At 38.2% G+C, this 13,086-nt stretch overlaps 1 protein-coding gene across 1 annotated transcript in view; it reads right to left on the bottom strand.

Moving 5' to 3' along the window:
• Positions 1-2,907, bottom strand: part of BEND2 (BEN domain containing 2) — a 41,323-nt gene extending 38,416 nt beyond the window's left edge. Inside the window, exons 1-2 of the mRNA XM_064483211.1 lie at positions 2,814-2,907; positions 2,340-2,473 (exon numbers count right to left, since the gene is read on the bottom strand). Of these exons, the coding sequence (XP_064339281.1) occupies positions 2,340-2,473; positions 2,814-2,907 (228 nt within the window). The remainder of the gene's footprint in view (positions 1-2,339; positions 2,474-2,813) is intronic.
• Positions 2,908-13,086: the final 10,179 nt, after the last annotated feature.

Below are 13,086 nucleotides of genomic sequence, written 5' to 3'. Positions count from 1 at the left end.
AAATGATTCAATGAGAAGATAACATGGTTTGTGTGGCGTTCTTGCCAAAAATGCATAATCTCAATCTATTCAAGAGAAAATATCAGACATACCAAAATCAAGCGACATTTTAGAAAATAACTGATCAGTACACTCATCAAAAATGTCAAGGTCATGAAAGACAAGGAAAGAATGAGGACTTGTCACAGACTGGAAGAAACTAAGGAGACACAACTAAATTCAATGTAGGATACTGGATTGGATTCTGGAACAGAAAAATGACATGAGGGAAGGGGAATGCTGAAATTCCAACAAGGATGCAGTTTAACTAATAGTACTGTACCAATGTTAAAACCTTGGTTTTGAAAACTGCACTGTGGTTATAGAATTACCATAACTTTAAGTTATACAGGTAAGTTAACATTAAGGGAAGTTGTGTGAAGTGTATATACAAGAACTCTCTGTAATATTTTTGCACTCTCTTGTAAATCTAAAACTGTTGTGAAAATTAGAAAAGCTACTAAAACAGGGTACAAAATAAAAGTACTATGAATTTCTATTAGATAAGGAAGAGAGGTAAATAAAATGATTAAGCATTCATGTGAGGAAATACTTCCTTGAGCTCACGAGTTCAGAGTAACTCCACAATAAATGAAAATTGAAGAATTTTAATCATTTTCTTTATGATAGTAAATGAGAATATATTTGGCAATTATAAATTAATATTACATACTCAGTCTTTTGTACATTCACTAATGTCAGGTCCACCTTCTTCACAATCAAGTATTCATGTTCTTGTATAGGGAGGATTTATTAATAAAGCAAAAGGAAATATTAAAGAAAGATTGAAAGAAAAGTTTTAAGACTTCAATTTCGCCTTCAAGAAGCACCAAAGGCCTAAAGGATCTCTGACCATTGCAAATACTACAACAACATGGAAAGATATGGGCAGAACTGTTCTCTCATTAACCCAACTACGTTTAAGACAACATTTTCCATCAAGCTTAACCCTTTATGTACTTCAGGGTAGAAAGACTAGTCTTCCAGTAATCTGGCACCAGAACTGCTTTAAAAGCAAATATTTCTAACCACAAAGAATCAAATGCTAGATGGCTTTTCATTTTCAAATAATCCAACAGTGACACTCTGTGGACAAAATAGGAAACACTTAAGCACCTATTTTTCTTATTAAATTAATCTCTAAGACACCTTAAATCCTTTGTTGGAATAAAACAGTATAAATAAGCAAACAGACAGCAAATAACCATTAAATTTCATTATAATAATAACTCTATTCTAAGGATTAATTATGGACTATGAGAATAATTTTAATATAAACATACCAAGTAGTTATCAGTGTTTTTCTTTTAAAAATTATCTGAATTAGCCCTGCATAACAAATTAGGCAGTAAAAATTATATGGAATTATAATATAGATTAATAATTATAAAAACAATATTTTCATCTTACCCTTCTATAATGCTTTATGCTTTTCAAAATGCTTTCACATAGTTATGTCAGAAACCACGACTCTTGGGAGGCAATTAACATTATCCCCAAAGATCAAAATATTGGGGAATTGCCTATACTAATTAGGTGGTATTACTATCCTCATCCTTATGTAAGTAAATAAATGCATTTTATGTTAAGCTTAATTATATGTAGTTTAATAAACCATTTTATTCAACTTTAGAGATTTAGAAGCACAGCAGAATATGATGGAAATGAAAAACAGTACAACTGCGTCAGAAAACTGGTAGTTTCTTATAATCTACCCTGTGACCCAGTACTTCCAATCCCGAGTATCTACCCAAGTTAAATATAAACATATGTTCACAAAGAGATTTCCATAATAATGTTCATAGCCACTTTACTCATAATAGCCAAAAACTAGAAACAACGCTAATGTCCATCAAAAGGAGAATGCATAAACAAATGATTGATATTCATACAACAGAATACTACTCAGCAATAAACAGGAGTGAAATAGTGCTACAATCAGATGAATATCAAACATTACTCAAAGGAAAGGAAATCATGACACAAAAGAGTGCATACTGTATGATTGTATTTATATAAAGTTCTAGAACAGGTAAAACTAATCTATGATGGAAAAAAACATCAGAATAGTAATTCTCCAAAATTCGAGGGGATGGGGACTTACTGGGATGAGGCATAAGGGAACTTTCTGGGATGATGGAAATTCTCTTTACTTTGATGAGGAATGGATATACATATTTGTCAAAACTCATTGAAATGTAAACTTAATACCTATGCGTTTCACTGTATGAAATTAAACGCAATTTATTAAAAAGAAATAAAGTAGAATGAAAAAAAGAGTTTCACTTAAATATACAAACCATGTTATTCTCCCTTGGAACAGAAAATCGCCCTTTTTTGCACAACGGGATAAATCCCACGTCCGCGGAGTTGGGACTGTATCTTTTTAAATTTGCTGGACGGTTCACTTGTGAAACTGCTTGGTCATGAACTCCTGAAAAGCAACGCATAAAACAGTCACTTTACATACTTACCACCTTAATAAACGTAATAAGGATATGTTCTCAGAATGCCAACTCAAGTTGAACTGGAGTCATGGCTGAATTTTGGAGAGTGACAAAACAAGAGTTCTTCCATTAACTGATTTAGAATAAACCTTTAAAAACTGAAGGGCTTTATTGCCAATGCACAGGAATAAGAATCAAGATCAAATACTGGTTCAAATTGTGAAATGAATGCTTCACAACGTAGAGGCTACAGAATAAATGCTGGAAACAAGTGAGCAACAGCATGCTTCCTAACCGCTTCTGTAAAGGAGTTCAGAGACTTTTTACCCAGAGAGGCTGCCGGCCTCCAAAGGTGATTCGGGAGTCTATTCCGGGTTGGGCCTCCACCACAGTGTGTGGCCGGGGTGACCTCTAAAGACATCGCCTCCCCCCCTGCCAGGTGAAAACAGATTGAGATTATGTCTAAGGTCATTTCAGCGCTGAGAGTACGATTGCTTCCGTAGTTAAATTTTGTATTAAACTTTAAATAAATGTATGTGAAAAATAAGCCAAAAACTCTTCTAGAATTATGTAGGCTCGGTTATGGTTCTGAGTAATTCAGCTGTTCGACCACAAAAAGACACTGAGTCCAATGCTATCATATTATATCTTGTAGTAGATTTGAACACTGGCCTCACAGTACCAGGAGGGGCATTAAGGAGAGAGCCAATTCCATTTATCCATCCTGCGCCAGGGCAGTAATGAGAGGCAGAATGAAAGGATTCAAGTTTCACCTCCTTTCCTGTTTTCCTTTCATTCTGTAGTGGAGATACTAATGAACAAAGGCTCAGAAGCAAGAAATCAAAGGACATAAAAACTTTCAAGTTAGAAAAATGCACAGTAATATTGTGGGGAAAATTCAGTTATGAAATACCTCCAGTTTGAGCTGCAATTGCAATTTTTGTTTTTTAAACTGGTTGTTTTTTCCTGACTAGTACAAGCTATATAAATAATTAAACTGGGTGTTTTCATACAAAGACAGACTACACAGCAATGAGAAGCCACATATTATGATGACGAGTCTCACAAACATCATGTTGAGTAAAAGCTAGACACAAAAGAGTATACAGCTGTGATATTGTGATTTATAGTAAGAAATATATATTTGGTCTCCCGTCCTGGTTCCTGGTACTGAGCTCCTAAAATTCTTAAAAGTTTTTAAGGGATGAGAGTGATAAAGGTGTCTTTGTTATGTTAATGAGGTTACTTTTGGAATGCTCACCTATGGACAGGGGCTGGTCACCAGAGGAATCCATCATATGATTAGAGGATTGGAACTTTCAGTGCCATCCCCTTGACCTCGGGGAGGGTAGAGGGGATGTAGGCTGAATCAATCACCAGTGGTCAGTGATTTAATCAATCGTAGCTACATAATGAAGCCTCCATAAAAACCCAAAAGGACAGGGTTCAGAGAGCTTCTGGGTTGATGAAAACGTGGAGATTGAGGAGAGTAGAGCTAAGAGAGGGCTTGGAAGCTCTGTGCCCTTTCCCCAGACCTTGCCCTGTGCCTCTCTTTCATCTGGCTGTTCCTGAGTTACATCCTTTTTTAAAATAAACCGTTAGTCCAGTGAGTAAGATGTTTCTTTGAGTTCTGTGAACCACTCTAGCAAATTAATCCTAGAAGGAGGCAGTTGTGGGAACCTCTGATTTACAGAAAGTCGGTCAAAAGCACAGCTATGGGGCGGGTTGTGGGGGGGAGTCTTGTAAGACTGAACCCTCAACCTGTGGAATCTGACACTTTCTATAGATAGTGTTAGAATTGACTTGACTTCTCAGACACCCTGCTGGTGTCCAAGAATTTCTTGACGTTGTGTGGGAAGCCCCAACACACACACTGGAATTGGGTCCAGGAACCTAAAAGAATAGTATATGAATTGATCTAAAGCGCAAAGACAGGCAAAAGTAATCAGTGGTGGGAGATGTCAGGATAGTGCTACCTTGGGAGAGAGTAGTGACTGAAAGGGAGGTGAGAGCTGATTCTGGGGAGCACATAACCTTTTATTTCTTGGTGTTGTGTTGGTTACATATGTGTGTTAATTTGAAAACTATGTAAGCTGCATATTTGTGATTTGTGCATATTTTTTATGTGATAGATTTCTATTAAAAGTATGTAAAATTAAGCTCTTCATAAAAATTCAGAATATTAATAAATTCATCACTAATAAATATCATATCCCTTAGATATAGTTCCTTCTCTTTTTCTTACTCCATGTGTTTTATACAGTAGTTTGAATCATACTGTACATATATTCTGAGAAATTTTGTATGTCATTTATAATTTTTAAAATATTTTAATGCCTGCATAATATTCCATCATGTGGATGTCCAAAGGTTATGTTATCTGTTTTCTGTTGTAGGACATTTATGTGACTTTCAATTGCTCACTATTTTGCTATAATGATGTGTACATATTCAAATATAAATATTTATGTACATCTCCATCTAGTTCCTTATAATGCATATGTAGCAGAATCACTAGGTCAAGGCTAGGAACATTTCAGGGGCTCCTGATAGGTGCTGCCAAAATATCTAAAAAGGTTGTACTAATTTTACATTTATAGAGAACTGAAGTGCAATGTTTTTTCTCCATTATCACAAAAATGAATCATGTAAAAATTGTTAATTTGACAGACAAAAGTTCATACCATCTTTATATCCCATTTTAATTTGCATTTCTCTTCTTACTAATGCAATTGAGTATTTTCCAGATGTTTTCCATCTATTAAGGTTTCTTGTTCTGTGACTTGTTATTTTCCATGTCTTCTGCTCATTGCCCTAATGGAGTTTCAGTGTTTCCTGTTGACTTATACGAAGTCTTGCTATCTTAAGGATAATAACTCTGGAAAATGAACATTTTCAGCAAATACTTTTCCCGGGTGGTGATGTGATTTTGAAGTCTGATGTTTTTGAGATAGGGAGTTCTTTGTTTTCAGTTTAATCAAACTCATTAATATTTTTGTGATTTCTCCAACAGTTTCTATCCTCATTCTTTCACTAGGATGAGAAAAAAAATTAAACTATATTTTCTTCTAGTTTTCCATACTTCCATTTACTAGCTATTCAATTCTTTAATCCATCTTGAAATTGTTTAAGTGTGATGTGAGGCAAAATCCAATGGGCTTCTCCCCTCCAATAGTTAACCATTTGTACCAGCATGATTCACTAAGTAATATGTTTCTCATATTAACATGCTATAGTGTATCAACTCTAAATTCTTTGTTCTGTGTATGAGCTTCCTATTGCATTAAATCTGGCTCCCTATTTCACAACTAGTACCATAATATTTCAATAATTGTACTTTAACATTTTTTTTAGTGTTTAATATGATAAATTATTACCTGTCCCTTAAACAGGTTTTTCCCAAAGATATTTTTTAAGGTATACTAGAGTGCTTTTTTCTCATCTAGGAACAACTTGTGTCTCTCCACCTACCCAAGCCTTCTTCTATGACCCTCAATAAAGTATTTTCTTTCCTTTCATATAGGTTCTGCTATTTTTTATTCATTTATTCCTTAGAATTTTAAATACTTATTTGTAGCTATTAACAATTGGGGTTTTTTCCTATATATTTTCTAATTGCTTGATACTGATAAATGAGAAGACAATTTGCCCTTAAAATTGAAAAAATTAATTATCTAAACTGACTCAAGACAAAATAGAATATCTCAAGAGACCTATAATAAATAAAGAGAATGAATCAATCATCACAAACCTCCCAGTAAAGAAAAGGTCTGGACCAGAGGGCTTCACTGCTAGATTCTACCAAACATTTAAAGAAGAATTAACAGGCCAATCCTTCTCAAACTCTTCCAAAACACTGAAGAGGGAATACTTACTAACTTATTCTATGAAGCCAGAATTACCCTGAACTCAAAGCCAGATAAAGACATTACAAATAAAGAAAAACAGACCGCTATCCCTTATAAATATAGATGCAAAAATCCTCAACAAAATACTAACAATCTAATCCAACAGTATATTACAAGGATTATTCACAATGACCAAGAGGGATTTATTCCAGGAATGCAGGGGTGGTTCAACATAAGAAAACCAATCAATGTAACACATCTCATTAATAGAATAAAGGGGAAAAAAATCACAATCATCTCAACTGATGACAAAATTCAACACCATTTCATTATAAAAATTCTTAGAAACCAGGAAGAGAGGGAAAATTCCACAATCAGATAAAGAGTATTTATGAAAACTCACAACTAACATCATATTCAATGGTGAAAAACTTGAAAGCTTTCCCCTTAAAATTAGGAACAGGATGCCTGTTTTCACCACTGCTGTCAACAGTGTACTGAAAATTTTAGCCAGCGTAATTAGGCTGTTTAATGCCACTAACTGGACACTTACAAATGATTAAAATGATAAATATGGTGTTATGTATATTTTACCACAATAAAAAAAATTACCTAGCCACCTTTTCTGAAATCTCCTATTCTGAATTTTTCTGTTAGTTAGATAGCTAAAAGGGATGAGACTGTAAGTACTGCTCTGCAACCTCCTTTTTCCACTACATGTGTATTGGTCTTTCCAAACTAATACCTTTAGGTATATACTGCAATCACTTTAACAGCTTCTTAGTTTCCTATTATGCAGATAGGCCATCCATGATTTATTTAACCAGTGTCTGACTCATGGATATTCAAGTTACTTCTAAAGTTTTGCTCTTGCATTCATTCCCCAGTAGCTCCTTTAAAAATAAATAAACCCAATTACCTCCTCCCCACAAAAAATTTAAAAAATTAAAAAATAAAACAAAAGTTTTGCCCTTGCAAAGAACACTGTTGTATACTCTTGCACTTCTGCAAGTAGCTCTATGGGATAAATTCCTGAAAGTAGAAATGATAGGTGAAAGGGTATCTACATTTGAAAATTCTCCTCTAGTTCTTTCTCCACTAAGGAGGGATGCTGTCAGATGTTCTACAATACACTAAGAAAGTATCCTACTGGTCCTGCATATAGTTTTAAAACAACTGATAACAAGTGGTATCAAATGACTTTTGGCATTAGTTAGATCAGGGATTGGCAAACTGTGGCCTGCAGACCAAATCCACCTTGCCACCTGTTTTTATACAGCCCAGGAGCTAAAAATGGTTTCATCTTTTGGTGGATTTTTTTTCACATTTTTAAGTTTCAAAACTCAAAAACATAAGAATATTTCATGAAATGGAAAAATTATAGGAATTTCAAGTGTCAGTGTCCATAAAGTTTTACTGAAACACACCCATACTCATGTTAATACAATGCTGTTTTTCATGTTTCAACAGCAGAGCTGAGTAGTTCCAACAGAGCCCTTACATCTGCAGATCCTAAAATATTTACTATCTGGCTCTTTACAGAAAAAGCTTTCTGACTTTCAATGTAAGTAATAACATTTCAGCGCTTTGAAGAATAGGAAACCCAGTTCTCTAAGGGCAAAGAGCATATTGTCATATAGTTACTGAAGAAATGTTCCCAGGCGTTAATGTCTCTTGGCTCTGTGTATAAGTGAAGAGGTGAATGGCCTCACATTTCCTTCATTATTGTGGTTGAGAAGTAACCACTGGAAGGACAAGTAGTTAGAGTTCTGGGTGCAGGACTCTTTTTTTGGGTGCTTATGTAAATGATGCTGTGTTGTTTTTTTTTTTTAATTTCAAGTTCCAATTGTTTATTGCTGGTATATAGGAAAAGGATTGACTTTTGCATATTAACCGTGTATCCTGAAATCTTGCTATAACTGCTTAGGAGTTTTTTTATTGATTCTTTGAGATTGTCTACACAGACAATCATGTCATCTGTTCCACGGACTCTTGACACAAGCCATTTGTCCCATAAGTTCAGCTTTTGCTTTGCCACCAAACAGTTATACTCTTAGTTTTCAGGTATAAATAATTTTTCAGAGACAGAGACTACATTCTCCCCAATGTTCTTCCAAGCTACCTCCCCACTCCCACTAGAACAAAATTGAAAAGGAGACATGACAAAGTTTAAATGAAGGGAAAATGTAAGCACAAGTAAACATTGTGCTATTACCACAAAGCTTGGCCCTCTGATAATAACTAATTAATGTAAGTTATAGGAATATTTAAGCAATTTACTGGAAATGGGGACCAGGGAGCAAAATTTCACACAGGAGGAAATTTAACAAAATTACCGTATGACAATTGGGATGGTTGCTGAGAGTTATCACTGTTGCCTTGAAAATCTGGTTGTACAGTCAATATTTTATCACTGGAAAATGTATTCTCAGTAACCTCTGTATTAGACTCTTCCATTATCACATTATCATCATCGTCATCACTGTCTTCAATAGTTATAACAACATAATCTAAGCATAAGCAAAGAGAAAGTGTAGATTAGATACCAAATTAAACAGTTTCTAGAGGAAAACAAGTTATAAAGTTATGGAGTGTTTAAGAAACATTTTAGCTGAAAAAATGCATTAAATATTTTTGTATCTCTAGTCATTGCAAGTTAGCTTAGAAACCAATTACTTAATATGAAGCTTCGAGATATGTATGTATACACACAAACAGTATTATTTCTAAGACTTCAAATTCTATAGAGCAATAAATTTCTTCTCATTTAAGAAACTGGATTACCTGGCCCTTGTACTATATGTTCAATGATATGCTTTTAACTTTTAAATGATACAACTGATGTTACATACCACACTTTGTGGTGACCATGAATTTCCAAACTTGTTCTCTAAAAATTAATATTAATCTTTATGATAATAAATAATTCTGAAATAAAGTACAAAAGTAAACGTTATCAGACAAATTGAATTCAAATTGAATCTCACAAAATGTGAAATAGATGGTCACAAACTCAATGTGAAATATCAACTTAGTAAATTAAACCATTTTAATGAATATGAAAATATGATAGTTGTCACTGTCCCTGGATGGCAAAATTATCTTCATTAGACTTCTCTGTATTTGTTAAGATTCTCTACAGTAAACTTTAGATTTTATAATCAGAAGAAAATAAAAAAGGCAACTGAAATTTTATTTTCAAGACAAGTTTTTGTATAACAGATCTTTCAAACTGGTACTAGTAAAGCTATTGACAACTACAACTAAAGTTTCTCAGTAAACTTGCAAATTTTCAATTAATTCCTTTAGGTATATAATAGCCTTCACAGGCAATTTTTAAGACATTATAACATTTAGAAGCTCTTTGAAGATCATATTCCCAAGGTGCAAGGAACTAAGCTGTCATGACTTTATCAGATAAGGTATACTTTACAATGGTGAGGGGATTTCACATGATGACTACTGCAAAGAATATACACAGCAAAACAGGGCAGAGTACAATAGCCAGACCGCTAAGATTGCTTTAGCAAAACTGTGCGCCAATACACTGAACAATCACTTTCTAAATCTCCTGTCAGGACTCAAAAAAGCAGCGCTTCTACTGTCCCTATCAAACTTTAGGGACTACGAAGTTGACCAGATGGGGGATAATGCCGCCAAAACTGTGTCCCATCGCCCAGCATCTGCTACAGGCAGGCTCGAAACTGAATCAAGCCCATGCCTTGCTTTATAAACGCACAGAAAAGCTGCTTGTAAAATTTCTACTTGTAAACATTAAACCAATTGACCACTTCGTGTTATAAAACCCCAGAGAAGCCCTAATTCGGGGAGAGCCGGCCAGAGGAGAAAGTGAAGCGATCGCCAGCAGACTGAGTCTTTTTCTGTCAAACGACAGTGCTCAAACAGCAGGCAGGATGGCCCTGGAACACACACAGAAGGGCTCCCCTGTTTTACAAGGGTCTTCACGTTTTGCAGTATTTTCTGACTCCTACATCTGTCCTCTTGAAGCAAAGAAACAGGGTCTATACACAGGGATTTCTCCACACATATATCTTCATTTTCTTTCTCCTTATTTGCATATTTACCATAAAACAGCGAGGCTGCCCTGTCTTTGATCAAACACAGTTACCATCAAAACCTCAAAATTAGCCTCAGTCTCAATAGATGTTATAATGAATCCACTTGCTAGTTTGCCAATTCTTCGAATCCAAAATTCTATATAAAATTTTGGCAGTGAGCATGCTGTGGGGTATACATAAGTAAAAATACAATGTTGTGCACATGAAATGTATATTATAAACCAGTGTTCCCGAATAAAAAATCTTTTTTAAAAAGTTGCAATATTAAAAAAAAAAAACTTTTCTATAGAACGTCTTAGAGTCTTGGTCCTTCCTGGACCCCTACCTCCTCCGACAGGGAAAGAGAAAGGATAAGGGATCAACCTTTCCCAGAAAGTCAGCACCAAGTACTTAAAAAAATAAGTGGCCAAATCTCAAATGCTCACACATGCCGGCATCAAGGGAGAGGTGGTGGGAACCACCTCACCGCAGCGCAGCGCTGCTGAAATTTTGAGGCTGCCAAGTGCAGACTCGCTCTTCCAGCAAAGCAAAGCCTCTCCTCCCAGGAGTGCCCCAGGCGCCAAGCCAAACCGCTTTTTTGGCCGCAGCGCGCCGCCGTGCTCAGCAGCTGCTTGTGGCGAGCGCGCACAGGAGGCCTTGAAAAAAGGTTCAAGGAAAAAGCGAGGCTGCACTGACCAGCTCTGGCGCCAAAGCCTGCCACGCCGCCTTGTGGAGGGCACAGGAAACCAGCCGCAGTGGCCCAGGCTCTGGCGTGGCAGCGACTGATATTGTTCTATGGCCACTAGGGGTCCTGGAAAGAACCACCTCTCTCATGACGGAAATGAGGCCGGGCCTCACCACGTGCTAGCGCCATGAAGCCCGGAGACGCCATGAACCTCAGGGACGCTAACAGTTCTAGGGTCACCTCAAGCCCCTGGGACACTATGAACCCTGGGCCCCTCTGCAACCCCCAGATCATCTCAAGCTTCGGGGATGCTGAACCCCAGGGACCTTGAAAGCCCTAGATCGTCTCCAGCTCCTGAGACGCCATTAACTATCACCCCAAAAGTCCCAGATAGCCTCCAGTCTCTGGGACGCCACGAACCCTGGGGCAATAAAAGTCCAGATCACCTCCAGCCCCCGGGACGCCACGAACCCTGGGACCCTGGAAGTCCCAGACCGCCTCCAGCCTGTGGGGCACCATGAAGCCTGGGACCCCGGAAGCTGCAGATCGCTTCAAGCCTTGAGGACGCCACGAACCCAGAGACCCCCAAAAGCCCCAGATCACCTTAAGCCTTGGGGACCCAAAAAAAACCGGGACCCCCAAAACCCCGGGACCCCTTGAGCCTCTGAAATGCCATGCACCTCGCGGACACTGTGTTTCCGGGATGCCTAGAGCCCCAGGGACGCCCTATACCCGGCGCCATATTCAGCCTGCCTGGGTTCCCACGAGCGCACTAATCAATCTGGGACTGCGGCCCAGAAGCCACCCGCTAGACATGCCCTGACCGATGACTAGCCAATCCTGCGGTCAGTTCGGCAGCCCTCTAAGTGGGCTCGGTGCGAACCCTGTCACAGCCTTTCCCTGGGCCGGGTGAGGAGAGGCAGAAATTGGTGAGGCAGCTTTGGGGAGGGCTTCTTACCCTGCTTCTCAGACATTGTGAGGCGGAGAACCCAGCTCTGAGTGCCTCAGGCTCGGCGTCTGCGCTGCGACTGGAGAGCGACTCTGCACACCCCGCAACTGCAGCCGACTGAGGCGCTAAACTGAGGCGCGCAAACCTCCCAGGTTTCTACGGCTGCGCAGTAGCGCACGGCACGTGCGCGGGCCCGTGTGGAGGGGGCTAGGGCATGAGCAATGCCAAGTGTGGTGCCTTGCCTCCCTCCCTTTCCACCCATATGTGTATATTTTTAAGTGTACTTTTCCTCAGACATACAAAAAACATTTGAACTGGTAGCCACCAGGGTAATTCCACCCTTCCCAAAATGTTCTTCACATAAAACACAGTATAGAAAAAGTGTAGCATGTAAGAGATTTGAGTTCAAACTTTGTCTAAGGTTTTCCAGGTTTTGTACTCAGGTCCAACACCAGCTTTGTGAACAAATCCAGAAATAAGGCAGCTTTCAAAATGTGCCCTTAATAATGCAACACCCACTACATCCGTGCCACCTGCCCTTCAGCTGCACTGCTCTCTGCTTGCCGCCACGCACTTCATTCGTATATTAAGTAATAAGAGCTATGGTTTACCGAGTGCTCACCATAAGCCAGCCACTTAACATGTCTGATGGTATCTGATCCTCAATACCGTAAGAAACTCGAGTAGGGTGTAGCTCGGGCGGTAGAGCACATGCTTAGCATGCACGAAGTCCTGGGTTCAATCCCTGGCACCTCCTCCAAAAATAAACAAGTAAACTTCATTACCTGCCCCCACCAAAGGGAAAAAAAAAAGACTTAAAAAAATACTGTAAGAAGTCCATATTACTGTCCCATTTTAAAGATGAGAAAACTGAGGCTTAGAGAGTTTTGCTCAAACTTACCACAAGGTTAGTGACAGAGTTATGATTTCAACATACGTATTACCTCCCTCCCCTGCCGCCCCCTACCCATAGCACATGCTCACATCCCCTGTTATTCTACCTCCTGCTCAATTGTTTCTGGAAATGTTTCACATCCCTTGAAGCCTGTTCCAGTAAGAC

Source organism: Camelus dromedarius, chromosome X (assembly GCF_036321535.1).
Source record: "Camelus dromedarius isolate mCamDro1 chromosome X, mCamDro1.pat, whole genome shotgun sequence".
Classification (NCBI taxonomy): domain Eukaryota; kingdom Metazoa; phylum Chordata; class Mammalia; order Artiodactyla; family Camelidae; genus Camelus; species Camelus dromedarius.
This window is presented reverse-complemented; position numbering and strand designations above follow the sequence as displayed.